Source organism: Mirounga angustirostris, unplaced genomic scaffold (genome assembly GCF_029215605.1).
Source record: "Mirounga angustirostris isolate CCGP_5_RB_7025 unplaced genomic scaffold, mMirAng1.0.hap1 SCAF_13, whole genome shotgun sequence".
NCBI classification, from domain to species: domain Eukaryota; kingdom Metazoa; phylum Chordata; class Mammalia; order Carnivora; family Phocidae; genus Mirounga; species Mirounga angustirostris.
This window is the reverse complement of record NW_026991721.1, coordinates 71342122-71368619: the sequence shown is the minus strand read 5'-3', so window position 1 is coordinate 71368619 and position 26498 is coordinate 71342122. Positions and strand designations below refer to the sequence as shown.

At 47.0% G+C, this 26498-nt stretch overlaps 1 protein-coding gene across 1 annotated transcript; it reads right to left on the bottom strand.

The window, feature by feature from the left end:
• Nucleotides 1-5264: 5264 nt before the first annotated feature.
• On the bottom strand, nt 5265-17946 carry MTNR1B (melatonin receptor 1B). Its single transcript, XM_045892709.1, is given in 3 exon segments — nt 5265-6115; nt 17723-17921; nt 17923-17946. Coding segments are annotated over 3 exon segments (1074 nt in total).
• Between the last annotated feature and the right edge of the window lie 8552 nt (nt 17947-26498).

The window sequence follows — 26498 nt, the reverse complement described above, 5'->3', positions numbered from 1 at the left end:
AAGCAGGGGGAGTGGGAGAGGGAGAAGCAGGCCTCCTGCTGAGCAGGGAGCCCGATGCGGGGCTCGATCCCAGGACCCTGGGATCATGACCTGAGCTGAAGGCAGACACTTAACGACTGAGCCACCCAGGTGCCCCCCAATCTATGTTTTTAACAGTATCTTTTGATGAACAGAAAATTTTAATTTCGATAAGGTCTGATGTACCATGATGAAGACTATGGTTAGTTTATAGCTCAGCTAAGAAATCTTAGCTTACTACAAGAGCATGAAGACATTCTCTTGTGCAGTCTTCTAGAATATTTATCATTATAGCTTTTATATTTAAGGCTATAATCTATTTTGAATTATTTTTGAGTGTGGAGTAAGGGAGGGATTGAAGAGGGTTTTCCCTCCTTTTGATATTCAGTTTTTCCAGCACCATTTGTTAAAACTAGTCTACTTTCCTAAATTATTTTTTAAAGATTTATTTATTTATTTTAGAGAGAGAGAGCGAGAGAGAGCAGGGGAGGGGCAGAGGGAGAGGGAGAGAATCTCAAGCAGACCTCCTGCTGAATGTGGAGCCTGACACAGGGCTCAATCTCACAGCCCTGAGATCATGACACAAGCCAAACGAAAGAGTTGGACACTTAACCTAGTGAGCCACCCAGATGCCCCAAACTAGTCTACTTTCCTATTGAACTGATTTGGTGGTTTGGTTAAAAATCAATTGACCGTGTATGTATAGGTTTATTTCTTGATTCTAGTCTGTTCTATTGATTTATTTGCTTATCCTTATGCCAAAACAACACTGCCTCTATTAATGTAGCTTTATAATACATGTTGAAATAGATCTTGTTAGTTCTCCAACTTAGTTCGTTTTCAAGATTATTTTGGTTATTCCATATCATCTGCATTTATATATGTTTTATAAACAGATAGCCAGTATCTTAAAAAAAATCTTTCTAGAATTTTGATTGACATTTCATTGACTCCATAGATGAATTTAGGAAAATAGGTATTTCAATAATATTTTTCTAATCCGTGACATGGTATTTCTCTTTGTTGATTTTGGTCTTCTTTAATTTCTCTCTGCTGTCTTTTGTAATATTCAGTAGAGAGGCTTTGTACATCTTTTGGTTGATTAATCCTATATTTGATTATTTTTGTGGTATTGGTATTGTTTTTAAATTTTATTTTAAATTTATTATTACTAGTGTTACAGAAAAACTATAGATTTTTAAAAATTTACCCTGCATCCTGTGCCCTTACTAAATTCACTTACTAATTCTGGTAGCTTTGTTGTTGTTGTTGTTATTGTTTAAGATTTTATAAGGTTTTCTACATACAGAATCATATAATCTGAGAATAAAGAGAGTTTTACTTTTTATTTTTACAGTATGTGTCCTTTGTTTCTTTTTCTTTTTTTTTCAACAATTATTTTATTGGAGACTTACTTTTATAAAAGAGACAGCAAGAACATTGATTACAATAGAGTGAAAGGCATATACATTTTTCAAGTAAGTAGCTTTAATTACCTCTCTGAAACTATATTATCTTATTGCACTTTTAAGAGATGATTTGTTTATTCTATTAGCCTAAGAGATCATAGGTTATAACACATTCTCTCATCACTTATAATTTCAGTTGCTTCACTTTCTGGCAAATCTTAGGATCAAGAAATACAAGCATTGATACTGCAATAGTGTTGTATGATGACAGATGATAACTACACTTGTGGTGAACCCAGCATAAGGTATAAAGATGAGTTGAATCATTATGTTGCACATCTGAAACTAATGTAACATTATGTGTCAACCATACTCAAAAAAAAATTTTTTTTAAGACATGTAAGTATTCTTGGAGTGCTTGGCTGGCTTAGTCGGTGGAGCATGCAACTCTTGACCTCCAGGTTGTTAGTCCAAGCCCCATGTTGAGTGTAGAGATTACTTACAAATAAAAACCCAACATCCTTTTCAACCCTTTAGGAAGCTAGACTTGGGAAAATGGACTCTCTTTCATAATGGGTCTTCTCATAAAGAGTCCAGTGGAAGACCTTCAACCCCGGCCCAAGTCCAGGCAACTGAGCTGAGATCTCATGCACCTTACTGATGTCCCGCTCCAGGCCTCCCTTTGTTTCTTTTTCTTAACTATTATAATGCTAGGACTTCCAGTAAAATATTGAAAGAAATGGTGAGAGCAAACATCTTTTTTTCATCTCAGGGAAAAAAAACAGTCATGATTTCACCATTAAATATGCTATCATTTGTAGGTTTTTCAAAGATACTCTTTACCAGATTGAGGAAATTTCCTCCTATTCCTAGTTTCCTCCCAAATTTTTGTATCATGAATGAATGTTGAATGGTGTAAAATGATTTTTTTTGCAAATATTGAAATAATTTTTCTCTCTTATTCTGTTAAAATTTTAAATTACAGGGGCACCTGGGTGGTTCAGTTGGTTAAGTGTCTGACTCCTGATTTCGGCTCTGGACATGATCTCAGGGTTGTGAGATTGAGCCCCAAGCTTAGCAGAGAGCCTGCTTGGGATTCCCTCCTTCCTCTCCGTGCACCTCCCCACCCCAGCTCATGCTCTCTAAATAAATAAATAAATAAATAAATAAATAAATAAATAAATAAATAAAAACACTGATCGAATTTTCAAATGTCAAATTAACCTTATATTCCCAGGGAACACCCTCCCCCACCTTGGTCATGACGCAGAATCCTTTTCGTATATTTTTGGAATCAATTTGCTAATATATCATTACAGATTTTTGCATCTTTGTTTGTGAGGAACATAATTTTTCTCTTTTTTATGTGTGATTTTTCTTTCATTTAAATGACATTGCAATGCTGTAAGGAAGGGTTATGCTGATTTCACAAAATACATTAAGAAGTGTTTTTTCTTCCTCTATTTTCTGAGTGTGTGTAAAGTCAGTATTATTTCTTTCTTAAATGTTTGATAAAATTCACAAGTTAAATTATGTGGTTATCTTTGTGGGAAATTATCTTTGTGGGAAGATTTGTCATTACAAATTCAAGTTCTTTAATAGATATAGAGCGGGGGAGGTAGAGGATGGATAGAGTTCCCGCAATATTGCAGCAAAATTGTCTTTATTTAAAATCAAGGCATGTAGCTTGAGGCCACTCCATATGAGTATATACATGGCCTAATGTCTAGAGTTCTCCCTATGCCCTTTCATTCTGTTGCTTCCTGGATCATCACCAAAACCTATGGAAACAAGAAAATGTCCCAGTTAGCGAACTGTCAGAATTGGCAAATCAGGTAACATCTGTGGGTCCAGCACACTGAAGAGAGCTTTTGTTTCTTCAATCCATATTTACTGAGCCTTTACCATGCACTCAATTCAGAGTTAACAGATAGAAATAAAGGGAGCAGTGGGGGACACCCCGCTGCTCCTGAGTCAAGAATGAAAGGCAAATCCCTATTGTTGGTGTCTGGGGAGAGGAGGCAGAGAGAACAGAAAGCAAACACATGCCTGACCTGATGAGCTCAGGCTTCACGCAGAGCCAAGAAAAGGTTGAAGCTCAGGGAGAAGCCTTACGTCTCTTGTGTTTCCCTCTCAGACTGAGGTCTGAACTGGGAGGCCTCCCTGGACGGGACTCTCCACACCCAGCAATGGGATCCCAATAGGCAGGCAACCAGGGCTGGAACCCCTGCATTCCTAACAGTTTGGTAAAGGACCTCCAGGGTCAGAATCAGACTCCCAGGCCCTTCCCTGGATCTCCACACTCAGAATGTTTTCGGTGGAACCCAAGAGCACTTGCATGTTTAACAAGTTCCCACATGACCAGGTGGCCAGGCACAGCACCCAACCTAACTCCTCAAATGACAAGGGGAGGGAGAGCATCCGGAATAACGCTAAGAGGTCAGTATTCCAGACCGGCTGGCTGAGGTAACTTTTCTCTCTTCTTGGAACCCCCCAGGCACCCTATGTACTTGGGGTACTCAGTCTACCCCATTTTGTTCCTGCCACACATTCTAGGGTGTGGGTTGTCAGGCAGAAATGGGGTGCTGCCATCAGACAGACTTGGGCTCCGTGAACTCAGGAAATCGTTTCACTTCTTTGAGTTTTAGTTTCTTACTACAAATATAGATAAAGATCCCTTTTCAAAGAGTTTCGTAAGGATTACATGAGATAATGCCTATCAAGCATTTACCACAGTGCCTGGTACAAAGCAAACACCCAGTGAGCGTCAGCCGATACTATTCATTAACAGACTGTGACCCCCAAGAGGAGAGGCAACCTGCCTTTTGTTTCTCCTGCTGGACCTGGTTACAGACTAGTCAGTCATGTTTGTGGAGCTGAAGAAGGAAGCTAAATCTCTCGGGGCTGAATGAAGACCTGAGGCGTCCGCAAATACAAAGCGTGTAGGTATACGTGCCCTTCCCCCATCTCCATACGCACCTTCCCCACTCGCTTTCCTCCACTTCCTGTCTGTGCATCACCCCTTCTCTCCTTCAAGATTATCTTTCATTCTGTGTAGTAGGAATAGGAACACAGTTAGTGATTACTGAGGGCTGGCCATGGGTCCAGCACCGTCCTCAGTGGCTCTGCAGCTTATCATCCCAGCGAATCCCCACAACAGCCCTGGGAGGCAGCACTGGCATGATGTCCATTGTAAGGTGAGTCAACCAAGGGAGACACAGGTCAGGGGCCTGCCCCAAGTCACACAGCTTGAACATGGTGGAGAACCCAGGCCGACTTCGTGCTCCAGATACCCGAGGCGCGCACGCACGTGTGTGTGTGTGTGTATGCTAGTGTAGGGAGAGTCAATGTAACACGTGCTCTCTGCACCACACCAGCCTCCTGCGGCCGCCACAGAGCTACCTGGCTCCCAGCACGACAGAGCTCGTTCTTTCACACTTGCCAACAGGAAGCTATCCATTCCGGCGGCCCTTGGGGAAGAGAGAAAAAGCAGCAAGGAGGCCCAAGCAGGAGGAGAGAGCAGCTCATAGGAAGTCATTGGCTTCTTCTGCCCCAAGCCTGTCCTCATTCTGTCCCTTCCTTGGCTGAGTATGTGCCAAGACCCCCAGCGCACCGAGAGAGTGTCTGCCAGGGCTGGGGCTGTGCTCACCTGTAGGCCTCCCCTGACCAGCTTGAACCCATGGTGCTGACGGGCTTCTTGTCCACACGATGAAGTTCCACAAACTGTGGGCTGTCACGTCAACAGGACCGCGTAGCCCAGCGGGCTGCCCGATCTCACCCTTGGAGCAGATCTCCCCCTACCGTTTCATGAATCTGGTGCCCCGCCGGTGACCCAGGCTAGAGAGTGTCTAACTGGACAGGGTGCTGGGCATTCCCCACAGGTGGAGCTTGGCTGCCCTTGGAAGCATTCTGAACACAGCACCGAGGGTTCCAGAGGGCTGAGACAATCTTCTTGTATTCCCTGCGGAAGTTCTGGTTCAGGAGCCCATAGACTATGGCATTAAGGCAGCTGTTGAAATAAGCCAGGAGGTAGCTAGCCACAAAGAGCCCCTCCGGGACCTGGGGAGTTATTTCTTCTGGGTCGATGGCCACAGCGAGGCCAATGCCGTACAGTGGGGCCCAGCAGATAGCGAAGATCGCAAACGCCACGAACATGGTCCAAAAGCTCCGGACGTCACTGGGCTTCGGGCACAGCTTGGTCTCTGACTTGGCCCTCCTGCGGGCCTGAAGCACCAGCACCCAGATGCACAGGTAACAGAAGGACATGACAGCGATGGGGAGGAAGAAGTGAATGACCACCACTGCCATCGTGTACCAGATGCTGGCCGTCCAGATGAAGGTGCAGGAGTAGATGCGCGGGTCGTACTCCAGGGACCCCGTGAAAAAGTTGGGCACCAAGGCCCCCACAGTGAGGAGCCAGACGAGGCAGATGTAGAGGGGCCTGTGCCAGGGCTGGTAGATCTGCTGGTAGACCCCGCTGCGGCAGGCGTAGCAACAGCGGTTAACAGCAAAGGCAATGATGTTGAAGACGGAGCCAGTGACACTCAGGCCCATCACGAAGGCACTGGCCTCGCAGTGCACCTCGCCCAGGGCCCGGCCGTCACAGAAGATGGCCGCAAGGACTAGTGGGGATGGGTACGAGGCCGCCGCCAGGTCAGCCGCTGCCAGACTCACCAAGAGCAAATTGCCTGGAGCAGGAAAGAGGGGGCAAGAGCCAACAAGAGACCCCACAATTCCTAGCCGGTAGAATATTCTACCCTTTATCCAGTTACCCTTATCCAGTCACGTAAAAGTAACCACGTTACTGTCAGCATTGGGGTTGGAGACCTAGTGGCTTTTCGAGACGCAGAGTTCAGGGCTCAGACTGCATTTCCGCTACTCACTGTGTGGCTCAGGCAAGTTACCCAAGCGCTCCAACACTCCAAGCCTCATTTTTCTCATTTGGGGAATGGGGATAATGCCTTGTACTTTATACTACAGCTGTGAGGATCAAATAATGGGGCAAAGTCCCAGGGGCATCGTGGGTGCTCACGAATGATAACTTTTCACCATAAGCACAGATGCTCAGGAGTTTTGCATCATTTACACTCCAGCAAGGATTCTAAGGGAGAAGCATTTGAAAATCAGGCAAGTGTCTTCACAAGCACCCCTCCCCGCCCATGCTTCCACCTTCCTACAAATCTCTCTGACAGAAGATGCAAACCTTCTCCCACACTGGTCAACACGCTACTTTCTTCTTCTTTTTTTTTTTTTAAGATCTTATTTATTTATTTGACAGAGAGAGCGAGAGAGCACAATCAGGGAGAGCAGCAGAAGGAGGGAGAAGCAGGCTCCCCACTGAGCAGGGAGCCTGACATGGGACTCGATCCCAGGACCCTGGGCTCGTGACCTGAGCTGAAAGCAGATGCTTAACCATCCAAGCTACCCAGGCACCCCAACAGGCTACTTTCTAAGTGTCTTTACTTCAGTTTTCTAAATGTGAATTGCACTTTGCAGGTGGGATGGAAGAAAGGTTTGGGAGTAGGAACCATGTGTTCTGGCATTCCCCGGCCTCCCTCATCTAGGGCCTACACTCACAGCCAGGCTGCCATGTTGGCAGAGAGTCTGGTCCTGTGGGGCCTCACAGCCTCCTGTGTTGCCTGCACCTTCTCCAGCTTTCTGAACTGCCTCCCTCCTCTGAATCGAGTGTCCTCTAGCCCGAGAGCTCCTCAGGAGCCAGAGAGAAAGCCTCTGGAAACTGCAACATCCATTGATTAATATGCTTCCAGCATGTTCTGGGTCAGAATCCTAGGGAAGAGCCGGGACTAAAGCCAAATTTAGAAATCCAGTATTTCTATTTCTAAAGCATTTGGATTCTAAAACAAACACTGACTCATGAAGAAGGCACCAAGAATCTGAAAGTGTGGCCAAAATAGAGCTCAGAGCATGAGAAGCTCCATCCCTGATGCTGCTCGTTCCATTCACCAAGTGTCTGCTTTGAGCGCCTACTACATGCCCAAGAGCTGCTATCCTTTCTGGCCAGCAGAGGCCCCCAGGCACGCAGTAGGCACCATCCATCGTCTTTCAAGTCTTCTGGCCTCTTGCCGCGTGGTGAGGTACGAGCTGCCAGCCCTACAGTGGCTGGACCCAGAGGGCAGATGGAATGATTTTTTTTTTTTTTTACTTCAACCACTTTATTTGAAAATCCTTAGTGATTTAACATCATGGTTCTTTTCTTGTGCAGGTAGCTAATGAGGCCTAGAGTTGCCACCAGGCCTGCTCAGGCACCCACAGCCGCCACAGTCTTAAAAGCCACATATCCGGCAGCCCCGTGCCCTTTCGAGTCCACAGCATCTCTGAGTGAAGAGCCATCTGACAACAGGAGGATGGGTCCTGGGGGACTTACTATCATTTTCTCTTCGGTGGCACCTGTGGCTTGCCGCTGTCTGGATGACACAGGGCAAGTCACAGAACACAGAGGGGAATCAGGAGAGAGTTGATTGCAGATTAACGCACGGCAGTGGAAGCAGACCAGGCTAGAGAGCACTTGGGCCTCTGATACAAAGGCAAAGGTCTTCACATCAAACCTCTGATAGTGATCAGGATATGTCACAGAGGAACCAACCGGATGGAAGGTGGTTCTGTAGTTGTCCGGGTTGTATTCACAGCCATCCATGATAATATTCCACTGGGGGAGTGAGTCTGGGTCCATGGTGGACTTATCTGTCCATCAACAGATAAGCTATCATTTCTAACAAGGGTAAACTTCCTGTGCCTTGGGGTCTTCTTCCATCCTTTACCTACTCAAACATACTGAGTGCCTACCCTGTCTGGGCAGGGCACAGGGAGGGACTTCTCGTGGAGCTAAGGACGTTGGCTCCACCACCACCAGGCGTGTGCTCTGCATACTGCGTTGGCTGATGTGACCACCTCGGGGGTGCAAAAGCAGCAGGCAGATGGAAAGGGTCCAAAAGATGCAGCAATCGGAGAGGCCAGGCTGCGGTCTGGCTTCAAGGGGGTAGAGAAAAAGGGAGGCTCAGAGCCACCCTGCTGGGGGCCCCCCGAGTCAGGCCTTCGGGAGAGGTAGACTCCACGATTACAGTTATAAACCCACAAGGCAGAGAAAGGGGTGCTTCCAGCCTTCCCCTGTTCACACACACATTCACTCACCACACCTCAAAGAACATTCCACAGGATGCACTCCATGTGGGGGTGGGAACGTGGAAGACCCCCCAGGCAGCCTTGGTTTGGACAATTAAAGTGCTTACAAGGTGGTGAGCTCTCCTGTCTCTCAAGACATTCATATAGAGATGGGGTGTGAAGGAGTCTGGCTTCAGGTTGAAATGCTGGATTCCTTCCCCTTCAACTATGTTAGGGATCTATTTATGAGCGGGGTATAGCCCCCTCACATTCTTTCTGTCCGGTACAGCCAGGCAAGAAACGCACATCTGAGGACCTGCTCCAGGTACGGAGGGGGTCTCCCGCTTTTCCGTTGAATTCCCAGTCTTGTTTACTATCTCCACTGGTGGATGTCAGTCTCTGACTCTCCTACGCAGACCTCACCTGGTCTCAAGATGGGGGGCATTTCCTCTCTCAAAGTTCTTGTTCTCAGCTGGATCAGGAGCCCTTGCTTCTTCCCAGAATTGTATGTGTCTTTTTGACATTGGGAGGTGGTGCTTGAAGGTGGGATGACCCGGGTAATCTCAGTTCTGCCACTTCGAAGTTGGGCAAGTTCCTGAAACTTCTTTCTCCATGACTGTTCCTTAATTGCTTCCCTCCTGTTCTTTGGGGACCCTCCTTCCTTTTCTTTACACGCATTCCACTTGGTTGTTTCTGGGAAGAAAATCACTTCTTTCGGACACAGGAATATTGGTCCCTGCAGGGCCCTCTGGGCTCCTGGTTGAGCAGCAAAGAAGCTGTTCGCACTGGCAAGCACGTGCAGAGAAAGTCAAGGGCTGCTGGGAGCGGGTGCTAGATCAGCCAGCCGTTTCCCCCGAAAGCCAGTCCAGCTCCGCCTGTTAATGTGGTTCATCCCTGATAATGCCCCAGAGGCTGGCAAGCAGCTTGTAAATAGTGGGAAGAACACATTCAACTCCACATGGAGAGTGATTAAATTACCCTCCCCTATTACTCCGGCTGTTTCTAGAAGGCTGAAATCAACCAGTTCCTGCTGTAGGTTCATCTGCCCAGACATCGTACTGTCTCCCAGATTTCTTGACACCAATCCAAATTAGGCAAATAAAATTCTTGTTTGTCTCCCATCTGTAAGAAGCCAGGTCCTGTCTGGATGGTAGTCAAGGGAGATCTAGTTCTCCCAAATACAGGTGAGAAACCCATCCAGATGCACACAGCACTGCTCATCCCGCTATGCACAGGCGTCTAATGAATATTCATGTCACACGTCCTGGCGTGACTTATTTCCATCTGCCTCCACCAGACAGGGTGTATTAGTGGAGACAGCCTTCAACAAAAGGCCTTTGTTCACTAATATGGAATTCCCTTTTAACATTCCTACACAAAGCACATCCCTCCACAATCCACTCCCTCCTTGCTTCCTCTTCCCTTTTTTTCCAGGAAATCTATTTCTTGAGAAGGATCTGGTAACCCTGGTGGGGGGAGGAGGGAGCCAACAAGCCTTGAGTGATCTAGTCTTCATCAGATAGGAGAATTCCAGAAGTTCAAGCCACCCTTGCCCCTCCTCCCTGTGCCCACCCAGCAGGCCCAGAAAAAGAGTGTGTTGAATTTAAATTGTCCTTGGTCACTGAGCTAAAAGCCAGTGTAGAAATAAATAGTCAAGGAGTCATTTCTTCAACAAATATTTCTGAGTATCTACTAGGGACTAGATCTGCCTTTGCCAAGGCCGAAGGAAACATGGTGAGCAAGAGGGATACCCCCTCCCCTTACAAAGCTCCTGGTCTCAGAGGAGTCAATTAAACAAATAAAAATAAGATATGGCAAAGGTTAAAAACGAGAATTCAACAGATAAGCTATCATTTCTAACAGGGGTAAACTTCCTGTGCCTTGGGGTCTTCTTCCATCCTTTACCTACTCAAATATACTGAGTGCCTACCCTGTCTGGGCAGGGCACAGGGATGGGTCAAAGACATGGCCCCCACTGGTGAGATGCCAACAAGGCTGTTGGGTCAACAGACAAGAGAATCAGCAGCTAGCCAGCCTTTCAGTGTGCTGAGCCAGGAGAGAGGCCAGGACAAGGGAACAGTGGGGAAGAGCTAAGACGGCCTGGGGATGGGGCTGGCCAGGCAGGAAAGTTCACCAAGGGGCAGGACAAAATCACAAAGACCCTTGCCACTGGCCTGCTTCCTTCTTAGAATGCTGTTTTTCTCAAAAGGGATTCGTATGGGAAAGGAAGGGCATAGGAAATACTAGTAATCTCCAAATGAAAGTGAAATATTTTTATCAGTTACTTTCTGGAGATAAGCATTGGAAATCAGTAGGCAGATTGTTTGTTAAGAACTTGATTGCCTTACAAATACTAAAAACAAGGCACTTTTATATTAAACTCCTAATTTGATTCCCGAATTCCTTGAGGGCAGAGATTTTTTTCCACTAAAATTACATTATTAGTGAAAATCTTAGAGAGTGCGGATGAATCATGTAAGGGCCGAGTTGAAATGTAACTTTGCTTTAATTAAAAACAAAAAAGCCTGCAAAGCAAGCTAATCGTGTAAACAAAAACAGGATGGGGGTATTTCAACCACTTAAGAGAACGTATTTAAGAGCATAAGCATCTATTTTTTTTACGACTAACTGAGATGCCTATTACAAAATATCTTTCCATAATCATCACCAGAGATCATTTGGAGACTCTTACAGTAGCATTTTATTACTTCAATTACACTTAACACTAACAACAAAACCACAATTGGTATATCACCTTAAAGTTTATAATGTGCCTTTACATAAATTGACTGAATTGTTTCTCACAAGAATCCTTTAGGGTTGATCGGGTGATTTCCATTTCAAGAAACTGACACTCAGATTATGTGAATTGCCTATGGCCATAACAGAGAAAGAAGAGAAACAGGAGGAAATTAGGAAAAAGAAATGTCAAGGGCAAGGGTGTAGAGTTTCTTAGTCATCCCCCAAAGCGAGAAAGAAGAGGAAAGCGCGCCCATTAAACCTGGCAGTTAGAAGGTCAGGAGTGGTATTAGCAAGGGCACGGTTCTGCCCAATGTTGGAGGATAAACTTTTGTACTGTAGGTTGCTCTCCCAATCGGCTTTGGCTTCAAGAGAAGGAAAGAAATGGAGTGGTACTTGCAAAGGGATATCCCTTTGGTGGTGGGGGCAGGGGGGGGCGGTTGTACAGTCTTTTTTCTTTTCTCTTTCTTCTAAATGGGAGAGATTTTACCCAGCACGTAATAAGCACACAGTAATATTAGCTATTATTTATTACTGCTGCTTTTATATTATTAGTTGTGTCGAAAGAACAAGAAAGAGACTCCGAACATTGGACTACAATCCCTGGGAGTTAAGATAGGAGAAGTCACAGTGCAGGGAGGACCATGAAGAAGGTAGGATGTTGCCTCTAGGGTGGAAACTCCCTGAGTACTGGGGACTCTACTTCTCAACTCCCTAAATTCTACTCTTTCAACAAGAAGTATTTTAAATCGTAAGACCTAATTGTGGCATTGGTATCTTCAGAGTTTTGTGATATATCATGCTAAATACAGAGCCCCAATTTCTGAAAAAAAAAAAAAAAGGCAGTCAAACACAAAAGTCTTCATACCCCCAGGCTACTGAGAGCTACAGGGGAGGAATTAAAGAGGATTATGAGCTTTCCTGATTGTTCAGCTAAAGACATAATTATGGGATTTAAAATGTGTTCATTTTTGCTTGGTGAAGAGATAAGGAAGTATTCAGAGCAGAAACCTGAAGTGGAGAGCTCAAGCCACATCAGGGAGGGAATCCAAGTTAACCCAGTTTGGTCTTCAGCTGATAACAAGCACTCCAAATCCCGCCGGCTGAGAGGGTCAAAAGACACCGGTCACCAAGTGGCGTCTCCATGAGTGGTCAGTGGTAGGATAAAACTCGGACGAAGTGAGTTCCACCTTACCCTACAATGCCTGGAGCACTGGTACTGTGGGTCTATTAAGTATTTCCTTCAAGCCTTCCAAGAGCCTTTATCCGGAAAGAGTCTATCTATTCATTCATTTACACCCTCAATCAGCAAGCAAGGGGAGAAGATGGGCTCTGCTCCAATCTGACTGGGGATGCAAAACACCTGCTGGGCTGAAAATTCCCCTCAGGAAGCCTGCAATGTAGTCGCTGCTTCCAGGCAAAAGATGGTGCAGACTGAGCAACACTGGGTTGCCCAGAGAACAGGGCAGACTCTGGACGAGGACCTGTGTGTTCAGCAACCAAATCCTCCGTGTTTTTCTGGGCAATCCCAATGTCAAGTATTTCATATCCTTTCTCTTTACATATCACCCAACTGTCCTAGGTATGGCTTTGCATCCACTCACTCAAAACACCTCCCCAGGGGGGTGCCTGGGTGGCTCAGTTGGTTAAGCAACTGCCTGCGGCTCAGGTCATGATCCCAGGGTCCTGGGATCGAGCCCCACATCGGGCTCCCTGCTCGGCGGGAAGCCTGCTTCTCCCTCTCCCACTCCCCCTGCTTGTGTTCCCTCTCTCACTGTGTCTCTCTCTGTCAAATAAATAAATAAAATCTTTAAAAAAAAAAACACAAAACACCTCCCCGACAGCCTGGGAAATCGGGCACTGTGCCCAAGGGCCAGGAATACCTGATACTCTGGGCTTTCCCCTCTGCTAACGGAGATTACCTCGACCTTTCAGTAAGGACATGTTTCTCTCAGCTCTCTTCTGTGTGGCCAACTGTCTGGATGGCGAAGGTCATGGCGGGAGGCTCACATTCTACAGGCAGCCCAAACGGAAGGCAATCTCAGACCAGACCAGCAGGGGGCAAACACCCTAAGGAGGCAGGGAAGCACAATTTGGGGGAGACCAGGCAGAGCTGGAGACCGCTAGCCCCTCAGGAGCAACGGGAGCAGGCACACCTCTGTGCAAGGACAAGGGTGAGGTGTGCCATGGGCTTTTCGTGCTGGAAGCCATTCAGTTCCGTGAGGACTCTGCTGGTGGCCTGAGCAGTGCTGAGTGCTGTAACTGAGTCCGCCCCACCTCGTGACGCACGATTCATTCCTTCTGTCCCGCTGCTCTCCTGGTGCCTTGTCCGTTTTCAGTTTGTCTCAACAGACCGGTATTTATTTCTTACTATGTACAGAATCAAAGCCTCAGGTCTCAGCAGACTCACGGTGCGGTGGGCAGAGAGGGAACTGGACAAGCCCGGTGAGGCGGGTGCTGTCTGGGGAGGGCACAGGGAAGCCGGAGGCGGGAGACGGTCCCCACGCCCTGCTTGCCATTACTAAGCAATGTCAACCGCCACAGAGGGGAGTTGAGGACGGGGTCTGGAGGAGGTTCACTGGCAGAAAAGAGGCAGGGAGCTCCCCAAGATGAGGCAGGGCATAGGAGGCTGGATGGCATGGCAGCGGTAGCAGCTCACAAGCAGGATGACAGGAGGGAGACAAGGCTGTGGTGCTGGGCGGGTGCGCCGGGGCAGGGCTGTGTGAGCAGTGCCCGGAGTCCCATGCTGTACACACAGAGGGCAGCCACGGATGGGATGGCGTCCGCTGCTGGAGGAGGAAGCAGGGAAAGCCGTCCGGACACTACGGACAGAGTTTGTCCCAGAGATGGTGAGCACGGGGAGCCTGGGTGGCTCAGTTGGTGAAGCGTCTGCCTTGGGCTCAGGTCATGATCCCGGCGTCCTGGGATCGAGTCCCGCATCCGCTCCCTGCTCAGTGGGGAGCCTGCTTCTCCCTCTGCTCCTCCCCTGGCTTGTGCTCTCTCTCGTTCTCTCTGTCACATAATCTTTTTTTTTTTTTTTTTTTAAGAGAGATGGTGAGCGTGTAAAATGAGGCAGTGAGAGGAGAGAGGGCAGGAAAGGGGAATATTGAGAAATATCAGACTGCAAACATCATGGGAACTTGGGGAATGAAGGAACCAGGAATGACGCCCAGGGGTCAGGTGTCTAGGAGAGGAAAAGAAGGAGACCCAAAAACTAGCATCAGGTAAGCCAAAGGAATGGAAGTTTTTGAGGGGGGTTTGGGCCTGAGGCTCACACACTGCACAGAGGGGCATTTTGGAGGCCAGTCTCCAGAGCGCTAAAGAGGAAATGGGAAGCAAGGAGGTAGTCAGTTCATGGAAATTGATGTCTGGCTGTGAAGGGAAGGAGAGAGTAGCGATGAACTCAGAAACAGACCTAAAATCCGGGCGTCTGGGAGGCTCATTCGGTTGAGTGTCTGCCTTCTGCTCCCGTCGTGATCTTGGGGTCCATTGATCCAGCCCGAGTTGGGCTCCCTGCTCAGTGTGGAGTCTGCTTTTCCCTCCCATCTCCCCCTCTACCCTGCTGCCCTAAGCTCCCTAGCTAGAGCTCTCTCTCTCTCAAATAAAATCTTAAAAAAAAAAAAAAAAAGACACAAAATCAAGGAAAGATTTTTTTTTTAACACCAGAGACCCTTGTGTGTGTGTGCCTGTGTGTGGGTGTACATGTGTGGGCTAAAGGGAAAGAAACAAACAGTGAAAACACAGAAGAGGGCGCCTGGGTGGCTCAGTTGGTTGGGCGACTGCCTTCGGCTCAGGTCATGATCCTAGAGTCCCGGGATCGAGTCCCGCATTGGGCTCCCTGCTCGGCAGGGAGTCTGCTTCTCCCTCTGACCCTCCTCCCTCTCATGCTCTCTGTCTCTCATTCTCTCTGTCTCTCAAATAAATAAATAAATAAATAAATAAATAAATAAATAAATCTTTAAAAAAAAAAAAGAAAGAAAACACAGAAGAGAGAGAAAGAACTTGATGGGGGAAGGTTCCAGAAAAGCAGGGAAAGGAGAGATAAAAACCAAAAACACAGAGATTATTATTGGCTAAGTCTAGACCAGGGCAAACGTGGCCACGGCAGGCACAGGAAATGTCCTCAGACCCTGTCAGGAGACCCCTAAATACGACAGGTCCCCAGGAAGCACACACTAAAGAGTGAAACGCACACCTGGTCTTACTTTCCAAGTTGGGTCAATGCCCTGAATCTGTCTCCCACCTTCCCTCCATCCCTCCCTCCCTTTCTCTAGTGTCATCTCTGAAAAAGTCAACCCAACACATGCAGCAACAGAAGCTACAGACAGGGGCAGTCCTGGGAAAGAGGATGATTCATCTAACCCCTCACCCAGCTATCAGGATCACCCCTGTCATGGATGACAAGAGGAAGTACATTTGTCATAGTCAAGTGAAGGATACTGACGTCTGTTAAGAAAGGTCTATGATCTTAATATGGACTGTGTGCCTTGGTTATGTGTCCTTCGCCACAGTCTTATCTTCTTATTAGCGATGAATTAAGGAACCAGACTTAATTACAGAAAGGTCTCAGATGAGGGTTTCTTAAAGTCACTCTAAACTCTCCGTAGAGCACCTTGATTCCTAGCAGAATGAGTGCAAATTCCGAGGGCTCTCAGTTTTTAAGCATCTTTTGAAATCTCACTCTGCCAAGGTTTAACGGAAGTCAACAGTAGATTTTTCATGAATGTTATCAATAAAGCCAGCGGTCAAATAAAAGCTGGTTAAATTGCATGACTGGAGCGGCCACCAATGTGTCAGGAATTAATGTCATTTAGCTCTAGTGTTAGCATTTGTTTCTGGTGCTGGGCTGTAGCGGACTCAACAGGAGGCAGGAAGGATAGAACAGGGGATGGGCCAGCAATTGAAAGCTCAGTACCCACCTGGGCCACGCTCCCACATCAGTAGAGTTTCTGTGCGCCCCACTAGGAGCACAGAAGAGGCCAGCCCTCCTGGGATGGAGGACGGGAGAAGCTGCTTATCTGCCTCAGGTAAAAGGAAGCTGTATTCACCCCCCTCAACCACCTCTCCAACCTCAGGCAGCTCAAATTTTACTGACCAGGGAACCATAGCCTACCCCACCTGGTTAGTCAGGGAGAGAAATGGCTGGGTGTCAGAATCTGGGGGGCCCAGCCCTGCCTCCTTCCTGCCTCTGTGCAGGAGATTCGTGTTTGTGGCTGCTGCAAAGGGGCGATTCAATCGAAAAGATCAACTACAACTTTCCCCTCGCCGTAACCTGCTCTTCCCTAATATATAGGCTTTTAGTCAAAGGACATGACAATATCTTGAAAAAGGTATTCCAGATGATACTAACCACCACGACTGAAATGACTGAGTTAGAAAGCTTGTTTCTACTTGATAGTGTTGTTTCCCGTATTATAAACAGAAGCTCATATTTTTATTTTTTTTGTTCTGTAGATAAATACACTGGAGTCAGCCACACAAAGTATACACATGCCCATTTACTACAATTGGCCTTTCTGAATGGTCTGGAGCTCCTTAGAAAAGCATGGTTAAAGACAAGACAAGCCTGGCTTTCTGCTGTTGTCTTTTTATTGTAATTCACTCTAATATTTGAGTTGCCCCTAACACCCAAATTAGAAAATTACTAATTGGAAAACAGGCCATTGAGCCTCCCACACTGAAATGGTCAGCATGCTCCAGTGACCTCTCAGGGTCAGAGTTCAGAGACTCCCTCCCTCTGGTTTTGTTCCCTTGCAGACCTAAGGAATGGAAAAATTGAAAGGAGAGTGCAAAGAAAGGGGAAAAATACTTTTCCCGATTGCAACACTATTTTGCCAAATCATTATTTTAATCTTCATTTAATCCCACGAATTCCCTATCTTCAGAAAAGACCACATCATCCCAAAGCAATGTAGTTCCACCCAAGGAGAGCCTGCAGATTTCTGCATCTGCATTCTCTTGGTTGGAAATGGGTCTTCAGATCACCTGGAGGTAAATTTCTGACAAAATCCCCCGGGGGCTTCATTGTCTCAGCACCCACTGCAGAGGGAGGGAGAGAGGTGTTAAAGATCCTGAGATTCCTGTGGCCCGATAGGGGCACTGTCTGGACCCGCACAAACTGGAGCGCCTTGGATGACCGAAGCTTCCAGCCGCGTGGGTTCCCACAGAGCGGGCGCCCTGCCAAAAAGTGCGCAGAAAAACTTTGCTCAATTCACGCGGCACAGACGCACCCAGTGCGCCCCGGGCAGCGGTGAGACGCGGGCGCCAGAGCCGCACGTCGGGGAAAGGCAGCAGCTCTGCCAAACTTTTGAGCACAGGACCCAACTTGGGGACGAGGTTCGAGAAAAGGGAAAGGGGCGCCCGGGACCGATGGCGAGGTCAGGATCGGGACCGGACGCCAGGGAAGGGTCCGCCCCAGCAGCGGGCGTGGCGCTCACCCGCGTTCCGGAGCTGGCGGTTCCTGAGCACCGACAGGATGACCAGGAGTTTGCCCACGACGTCCACCGCGGTGGTAACGATGAGCACGGCAGACAGTGCGGGCGCCACCCAGGGAGGACGGGCGGTCCCGGAGGGCCGCGCGCTGCCCGCCCCCGGCCAGCCCGGGCGCACAGCCAGCTCGCCCGCCTCGCAGCAGTTGGGAGAAGGAGCCGTTCTCCAGCATCGTGGACCATCCCGCGCCGCGCGCCAGCCACCGCGCCAAGTGCTGTCGCCACAGGGAGCGCGCTGTCGCGCCCAGAGTTCTTGCTGCCGGCACCTGTGTCCCGGCCAGTAGGGAGGGACCTAGAGGAAGTAATTAAGCGTGGTCAGGGGGCGGAGAAAAACGTAAGAATGGGAGGAGGACTTGGGGTGCAGGCGTTACCAAAAGGAGTGCATCCCTCCCTCTCCCTCCCTGGGGGGCTGGCTCAGGAGCATCTGAGACCTAGAGCCCAAAACTGCCTGGCCCAGCTCAGGCCTCAATTCCTGAGCGCACTTCCACGCCCAGATCCCAGATTCCCTCCTCCCCCACCCCCCGAAAGAAGCTGTGCCCAGGAAGGGACACCCAGATTTGCGGACTGGAGAAGGTGTTGTTCGTGGAGACCTGCAGACCTGTTGTCAGAAGGGCAAGGTTTGAGGCCCCCATGGGGGCTGCCCAGCTCCAAAGAGAAAGTAGTCCCCGGGGTATGGGGACAGATCCCAGGGCAAAGTCCGGTGGAGGGAGCTTTTCTCCTGGCAGCTGCAGGAGAAAAGCAAACCCCTGCTATTTATTGAGCACTTGTTCACCCTGGGAGACACTGATGATGTCTCTGCCTTGTCCTCTTCATGAAACCAAGACATCTATTGATGTATGAACATCTATTTAAATATGACAATACTTAAATAGATGTGTGGTCAATACTGGGTGTTATTATAATGTGGTTTTGGAGGGCTTTTGAACAAAAAGAAGAGTGAAATATGACTACTGGAAAGAAGGAATTTAGATGCCCTTTATTTAAAAAGTTTGAGCACTTGCTCTGATAAGAGCAACAGCTAACCTCTTCTGAGGGTGAATTTGATGCCAAGCACTGTCCTAGCTCCTTTCACATCACTAGAACCACTGAAATCAAAATGACAGACAATTTTAAATTTGAGGAGGAGGTGAAGCACCTGGATACATTGCTTTCATGAGAATGCAAAATGGTACAGCCACTTTAAAGAGCTGTTCGGTAGCTTCTTATGGAGTTAAACATACATCATCCTACAACCAGAAATGAGATAAAAATGAAACATATGTCCACAAAAAAGACTTGTGCCGGAATGTCCAGAACAGCCTTATTGATAGTAGCCCAATCCTGGAAACAGCCCAAATATCCACGAGTGGGTAAACAGATTGTGGTATAATCCCACATGGAATACCACTCAGCAATAAAAACTACTGATCTACACAACATGGATTAATCTAAAAAAATATTATATTGAACAAAAGAAGCCAGACACAGAAGAGTACATACTATACAATTCATTTATATGAAGTCAAAAAATAGGAAAAATTAATCTACGGTGATAGAAAATTAGAACAATGGTTGCCTGTGGGGGTGAGGATGGACCAGGACAGAGCGCAAAATAAATTTCTGGGGTGTTATTTCATGATATTTTATGTAAATATGATATGTGTATTTCATGTAAATTATACTCTCCCACTTCGGTCCTATCCCAGGCCCCAAGAAACAAAAGCAAAAAGGAAGAATGCAGTGGAGAGGAGTGATGATTCTGGAGAAGGATGTGATAGTTGGAGAACAAATCCCTGGAGAAGTGAGCCTATCCTGAGCCCAGGGAAGGAATATTATTGTTAGCAAGGAGAGGCTTCACCCCTATGGTAGAAGAGAAGCAGAAGCCCGGGACAAATTCAAAGTGTTTCTAGATTGGTGTGAGCAAATGAGGGAGCTGCCTTCTGGCTGCTCTAATCTCAAGGAGCTTGAGGCTACCTCATTAGCTGGGACTGGGGGAAAGAATGTGGGAGGTTTGAAGACAGGAGAAGGTATGAAACATCATTTCAGAAAATAGGTACACTAACTAGGATCCGTGGCAGATATGTCAGGAGAGCGAGCACCCCTGAACAGTTTCAGATCGTGGCTCTAAGTGAAGCCAGTTAGCCTCATGGTGTGGTTGTCAGTCAGCAACTTGGATCTGCTCAGGACAGGCACTGACGAGGCAGGAGGATCTTCAGCCAGGATTGGGGTTTGCCAGGGAGTAGTAAATAACAGGAGGAAATGCAAGGCATGATGGGAAGATGGACCCTAGGATCTACATTAAATGAGGCATGCTGAGGAAACAGGAGGGGGCTGATGGACCATGAGATAAAGGTGGGATCAAGGGGTCAGAGGAGCTGAATTCAAAGGATTGTGGTGAATTTGAACAAATAGGCTTTGATATTGAGAGAGTGACTTGTTTGAAACTTGTTTGAGATTTCTTAGGACTGCAGATTCTGTTGAAGTGGGGGCTCTGAGTAGGATGATGGGAATGAGTGGCCAGAGAAAAGTGAGGGAAAGTTCATTAGAAACGAGAAGGTCAAGGACCTGAGAAGCCCAAGTGTGGGTCATGTGGTGGTGAGAGAAAAGGGAAACTGAGTCAGGGGGCAAATCCCAGTGAATAGAGAGTAATGACCAGCCAGTTGGTAAGAGGGATGCAGGAAAGAGGAGAAGGAGAGACAGTGGGATGGTGTGAAAATGTCACGGGCTGTTTTCAAAGAAGAGATAACCTTCCCTGTTCTTACATACATACATGTAGCAAACATATAGCGGCACTTCTGTGGCTTTCAATGGCCCTCATAACAGCAGGTGAGTTGGGTGCAAGATAAATTGCCCCCATTCAGCACACCAATAACACACATTTGGTTAATTGAGTACGAACCAGAGGGAGCAGCCCTGGAATGTGATCATGCACACATCCACAACAGTGTATCTCAGACCTTTGGGCACGAGGATTTGGGCTGCTCTCTGCCTAAGCAGTCAGCATTATATCCTGGCACAGTGGACTAGGCTGTGACTTAAAAGGGCAGGGGAATGGTACTGCGACTTTGGAAGACACTTTGATGGTTTCTTACAAAACTAAGCATACTATTGCCATCTGATATGGCAATCACACTCCTTGGTATCTACTCAAAGGAGTTAAAGTTATCTCCATACTAAAACCTATGCATGGATGTTTATAGCAGCTTTATTCATAATTTCCAAAAACTGGAAGCAACCAAGATATCCTTCAGTAGGTTAATGGATAAATAAACTGTGGTAATCCAGACAATGGAATAGTATTCCTCACTAAAAAGAAATGCACCATCAAGCCACAAAAAGACATGCAAGAACCTTAACTACATATTCCTAAGTGAAAGAAGTCAATCTAAAAAGGCTACATATGATATGATTGATTCCGATTATATAGTATTCTGGAAAAGGCAAAACTATGGAGACAGTAAAAAAGATCAGTGGTTGCTGGAGATTAGGGGAAATAGAGAGAGAGGGATGAATAGGCAGAGCACAAAGGATGTTTAGGGCAGTGAAACGACTCTATATGATGCCATAGTGGTGAATTGGTGTCATTATACATTTGTTCAAACTCATACAACACCAAGAGTGAACGCTAATGTAAACCATGGGCTTTGGGTGATGACAATGTATCAGTGTAAGTTCATCAACTGCAACAAATGTACTACTCTGGGGAGGGGGCGGATATTGATAATGGAGGAGGTCATGCATATGGCAATGTGTGGGAACTCTTTGTACTTTCCCCTCAATTTCGCTGTGAACCTAAAACTGCTCTAAAAAATAGTCTACTTAAAAGGGGGAGGGAAGGGAAAGAAGGAGCATTGTTGCCAGGGAAGGTGAAAATGCCCCCAGGACTCATACGACCTCAGCCAACACAGAATCTACGCCACTTACTAGCAACAAGACCAATAAGCGAACCTAGAAAGAAAAATCCTGATGGTGAAGGGGTTGGAGGTAGGATACCCATGGTGATGGAAGGGGGTGCCCTGATTTGAGAGAGAGGGCATCACACTGGAGAAACTGAGAAGACATCCCAGAAGGAGTGCACTCAGGGCTGAGAGGCTAGATGGGGCTGGAGAAGTGGGCAGGAACTGGTCCAGGGAGGCCCCAAAGCCAGGAATCGAGGACTCTGGACTTGTCCCCTTGTGGTGAAGTCTGTTGAAGGGTCAGACATCTGTGCTCTGCACTCCTTTGCAGGCTGCCCTTCCAATGCAGAGCGATGTCTGCTGCAGAAAGCAGTTCCCATGCTGACTCCTCCAAGTACAGAAGAGTGGTGATTGCTTCAGTGTTCCGGGCTGATGGCCTCTTAACATGAGCAGATTCTTCTCACAATAGGCAAAACCCACAGTGGCTGCCAACAGTGAAATGAAATTATGTGGGAGGAAAAATCAAACCCTGGAGGAGGAAGGGAGAGAGACAAAGGAGAGAGGTTCAAGATTCCTAGCTGGTTTCTCAACAAAATAAATCAACATATTGAACACCTACGGAAAGTTCCAGTGTTACAAGAATGAGCAGGACTGGTGTCTCTTACACCTGGCCCCAAGTCCAAATGCAAATCAAAATACGCTCACAGAAGCTCAGCTTCCCACAGACCAACAATAATACCTTTCAATCTGGATAGTATTGAAACCTTTTCCAAACCACTTTACACGGGCCATCTCGTGTCCCCTTTCAACAGCTCAGTGAGGCCCGGGAGGCAGGTATGATTGGTCCAGCTGGAAAAGAGATGAACAGGCTCTCAGAGAAAGTCCCTTGCCAAGGTTGGTGGCTGATAAGTGGCCAAGATGAGTCTGTAAACCAGCTGTCTAACAGAATCCATTTCTTTTATTGAATGTATAATGGCTCTGACTCCCTCAGTATGAAGTATACAAAGAATGTAATCAAAATTTTGTGCAGGTCATCAGTTTGCCACATGACTGAAGCAACCACTTGCCCTTTTAATAATACTATACACGCTGATGATAGCAGCCGCAGCTAATAGGGAGTGTTTTCCGTGTGCTCGACACATGAGACATGGATTTCTCACTTAACCCTCACATCTCTATGAGATGGAGACTATCGCTGTGCACCGTGAAGGAACTGAGACTCAGAGAGGTTAAGAAATCTGCCTCAGGTTGCCCAGCTAGTGGATCTAGGAGCTAAAATTAGGATCGAGGCTGATTCCAACGCCGGGTGCAGTATGGCTACGGCATCAGTGAATATTAAAACCTCTGGACTCTTCTCAATGTCAAGAGAAGGATGGGGAAGCTTGATGACATTGGGGAGGTTGAACCTTGGGAGAGAATGGTTCTGTCAGTTTTGAAAAAGATGGGTATTACATAGATCACTTAGAAGATATACCACCACCCAGCATCGGGAAGCTGCCCTAATCTTTTCCTGAAGTGAAGAATAGTCTGGAAAGATGGATATTGTGCAAGAAAAGAGTATAAAATAAACCATTTTCTGGGCAGTCTTCCTTCCTTTTTTTTTTTTTTTAAGATTTTATTTATTTATTTACTTGAACGAGAGAGAGACAGCGAGAGAGGGAACACCGGCAGGGGGAGTGGGAGAGGGAGAAGCGGGCTTCCTGCCGAGCAGGAAGCCTGATGCGGGGCTCGATCCCAAGGCCCCCGGGATCATGACCTGAGCCAAAGGCAGTCGCTCAACCGACTGAGCCACCCAGGCGCCCCTGGGCAGTCTTCCTTCTGTTACCCAGCATGCAGAGACCAGTTGGGGACCCAGTGACCTCGCAGGGCGGGGCAGGGTCAGAGCCTCAAATTTTCTCTACTGCTGGTTGCATGATCTTTACCTTTTCTGACTTTTTCATTCCCTTCAGGGGAAACCTCAGAGTGAGAGTTGGTGCCCTGGTTATTTCAGATGTGAATCTAATCTAACAGTTCAATGTTCAAGCACAAGGGGCTACCCTTCCCTCAGAATCTGCTGAACACTAGTTCAGTGCTTTTTTATTATCGTACACTGTCCAGAATAGATTATTTAGGGGAAAAATTATATATATCTATATTTATATAGAGAGACAGTTAAAATTGTTTAATATTTTTGCTTTATTAGAAGTTTTTTGTTCATGGTTTACAGTTTACCAGAACAGTATACATTCTTAGCAAAGATATGTAATTATAAGCTGCAGATCATAAGCAGAAAGATCCGAGGGTAAGAGCTACACCAATGTTGTGATGGTTTTAACTTTTACAGAAGGAAATTTGTTTTGGAATCTTAGTGCTTGTTTCTAAACCCTGGGGACGAGGGGACCCCGTCATAGGGAAATCAGTCCAAAGACAAGCTGTTTGGGAAGGGAGGCTCTGGCCAGAACAGTCTGGTCCAGGGGCCAATGAGAACACTGTCCCCAGAGTAGAGGGTACCACCATATGGTCCTGGAGCCTCAGCTGGACTGGATGTGTGACCAGCCTCCTGCCTCGAGGGAGCACGGTCATTACCAAAGAATTCCCAGTGTCTTGCAGAGATGCTGGTAGCAGCGCAGGCCTCTTGCCTGGAGACTGGCTGTTATCAGCCCACAAGGGCCTCAGTCAATAATGTTGCACTTTTGTCTTTAAGGCCAATGAATAACAACCTTAGCCTAGGGCAGAATTTCATTTATTTAATTATTTAACTTTTTAAGAGAGGGAGTGCGGGAGGGGCGGAGGGAGAGGGAGAGAGAGAATCGTAAGCAGGCTCCATGCCCAGCACAGAGCCCATTGCAGGGCTCGATCTCACCACCCTGAGATCATGACCTGAGCCAAAATGAAGAGTCAGGATGCTTAACCGTTGGAGCCACCCAGGCGCCCCTAGGGCAGAATTTTAAACATGAGTGATTCATTCTAGGTTCTCCTTGTGGTTGCTTAACTAGAGCTAATTTTTTTTTTCTAGCCAAGTTAATTTGCTAGGACCTAGCTTGGCCCGGTCCCCACGCTAATGTCCACATCCATGCTGAAGCTTCTTTATTGTAGATTTGAGTCTGTTGCTCTGCTTGGAGGAGCTGTTCTTAATAATGCCCGATGGGAATGTCTGTATCTTTGGCCCCAAAGCCACCTATCCCAGACGAGCTCTGTGAGTCACTGAAGAAGGTGTGGATTGAACATGGAAAGCCACCTGGTCCGTAAGGGCCTGTCATCACCTGCACCATCAGCCAGGAGGCAGAGCATCGCCACCCACCCATTGGTTGGTTGACTGCCTCAAATCCGACGTTGAAGGTATGGATGGTTAGATGTGCAAAATGGTCCATCCTCAGAGGAGACTGGCCTCTTCATCCAGGCCCTGGGACATCACAGCAGTAGATGAGCACTTGCTGAAGTCACTGAGGATTCGCTGCATGCTGTTTCATCCAACATGCCTGTGGCCCATCTGTGCCCACCTCCGTTCCTGCCCACAGGATCCTCTGGCATCCAGGACCTCCCTTCACCCTGCTTTGTGTGTTGAGTAATTCAAGGGAGTTCATTACACCAGTCCTTCTACACCTACACATGTTTGAAATTTTCCATAATGAAAAGTACGAAAGAAAAAAAATTCTTACAACATTTTCAGAGACCTGTCCTAGACATAAATTCTCTTTCCTGTAGACAGACACACACTGTCTGCATTTCAGATCATGTCAACTCAAGCTCATCCTTAGACTGGGCTATGGATACCTCATTTTAGCCGCTGGCAAAGATGCAGGACCCCCCTCCAGAATGTACGCACATGAGAGCAGGGAACTTAAGTGTAGGGCTCATGGATGTGCTCCAGGCCCCCGGACCAATGCCTGGGGAAAAACATGTACTCAATAAATACTGTTAAACACATAAACAAATTACTCATTGTGGTTCACATCCTTTCTTCCCAGTCACTCAGACTACAAGTTCAGGGTCATCACTGCCGCCTTCTTCTCTACCCCCCTCCCATGTGGGGGTCCCTTCTGTCTATCCCCACTGCCAATGTCCTTCATCACCACTTACCTCTGCCCCTGCAACAACCCAGACGGGTCTCTTTATTCTAGCCTCCCCTCTCTAGAGCATGTTTTATACCCTACCAGAGAGCTCTTTCTAAAGCATGTTGAAAATTTTACTTGAAAACTTGGTTCCTCAATCTGGCCCCTTATTAGTAATAAGCTTATTTTATATTTTCACAGTGTTTTATAGATGGGAAAGCTCTCTTCTGTGTCTTTTGATTTGATCCTCATGGCACTTTGAGGCAGAAATTTTTCTCTTCATTTTACAGATGAAGAAACTGAAACTCAAAGACCAGAAGTTAAAGAGCTAGTAAGTGACAGCTTGAACAAGCATTCAGTGCTCTGCAGAATAAAGAGATAAGGGGAAGGAAGCGATCTAATTTAATGCAATCCTTATCAAAATACCGTTTTTCACAGAACTAAAACAAAGAATCATAAAATCTGCATGACACCACAAAAGACCCTGAATAGCTAGAGCAATCACAATCCCAGATTTTAAGATATGCTACAAAGCTGTAGTAATCAAAACAGTATGGTACTGGCAAATTAAAAAAAAAAAATAGACACCTAGACCAATGGAAAGAATAGGAAGTCCAGAAATAAACCCACACTTATATGGTTAATTAATTTTCCACAAAGGAGGCAAGAATATGCAATGGGAAAAGACAGTCTCTTCAACAAATGGTGTTGGGAAAACTGGACAGCAACATGCAGAAGAATGAAACTGGACGATTTCCTTACACCACACACAAAAATAAACTCAAAATGGACTAAGGACCTAACTGTGAGACCTGAGAC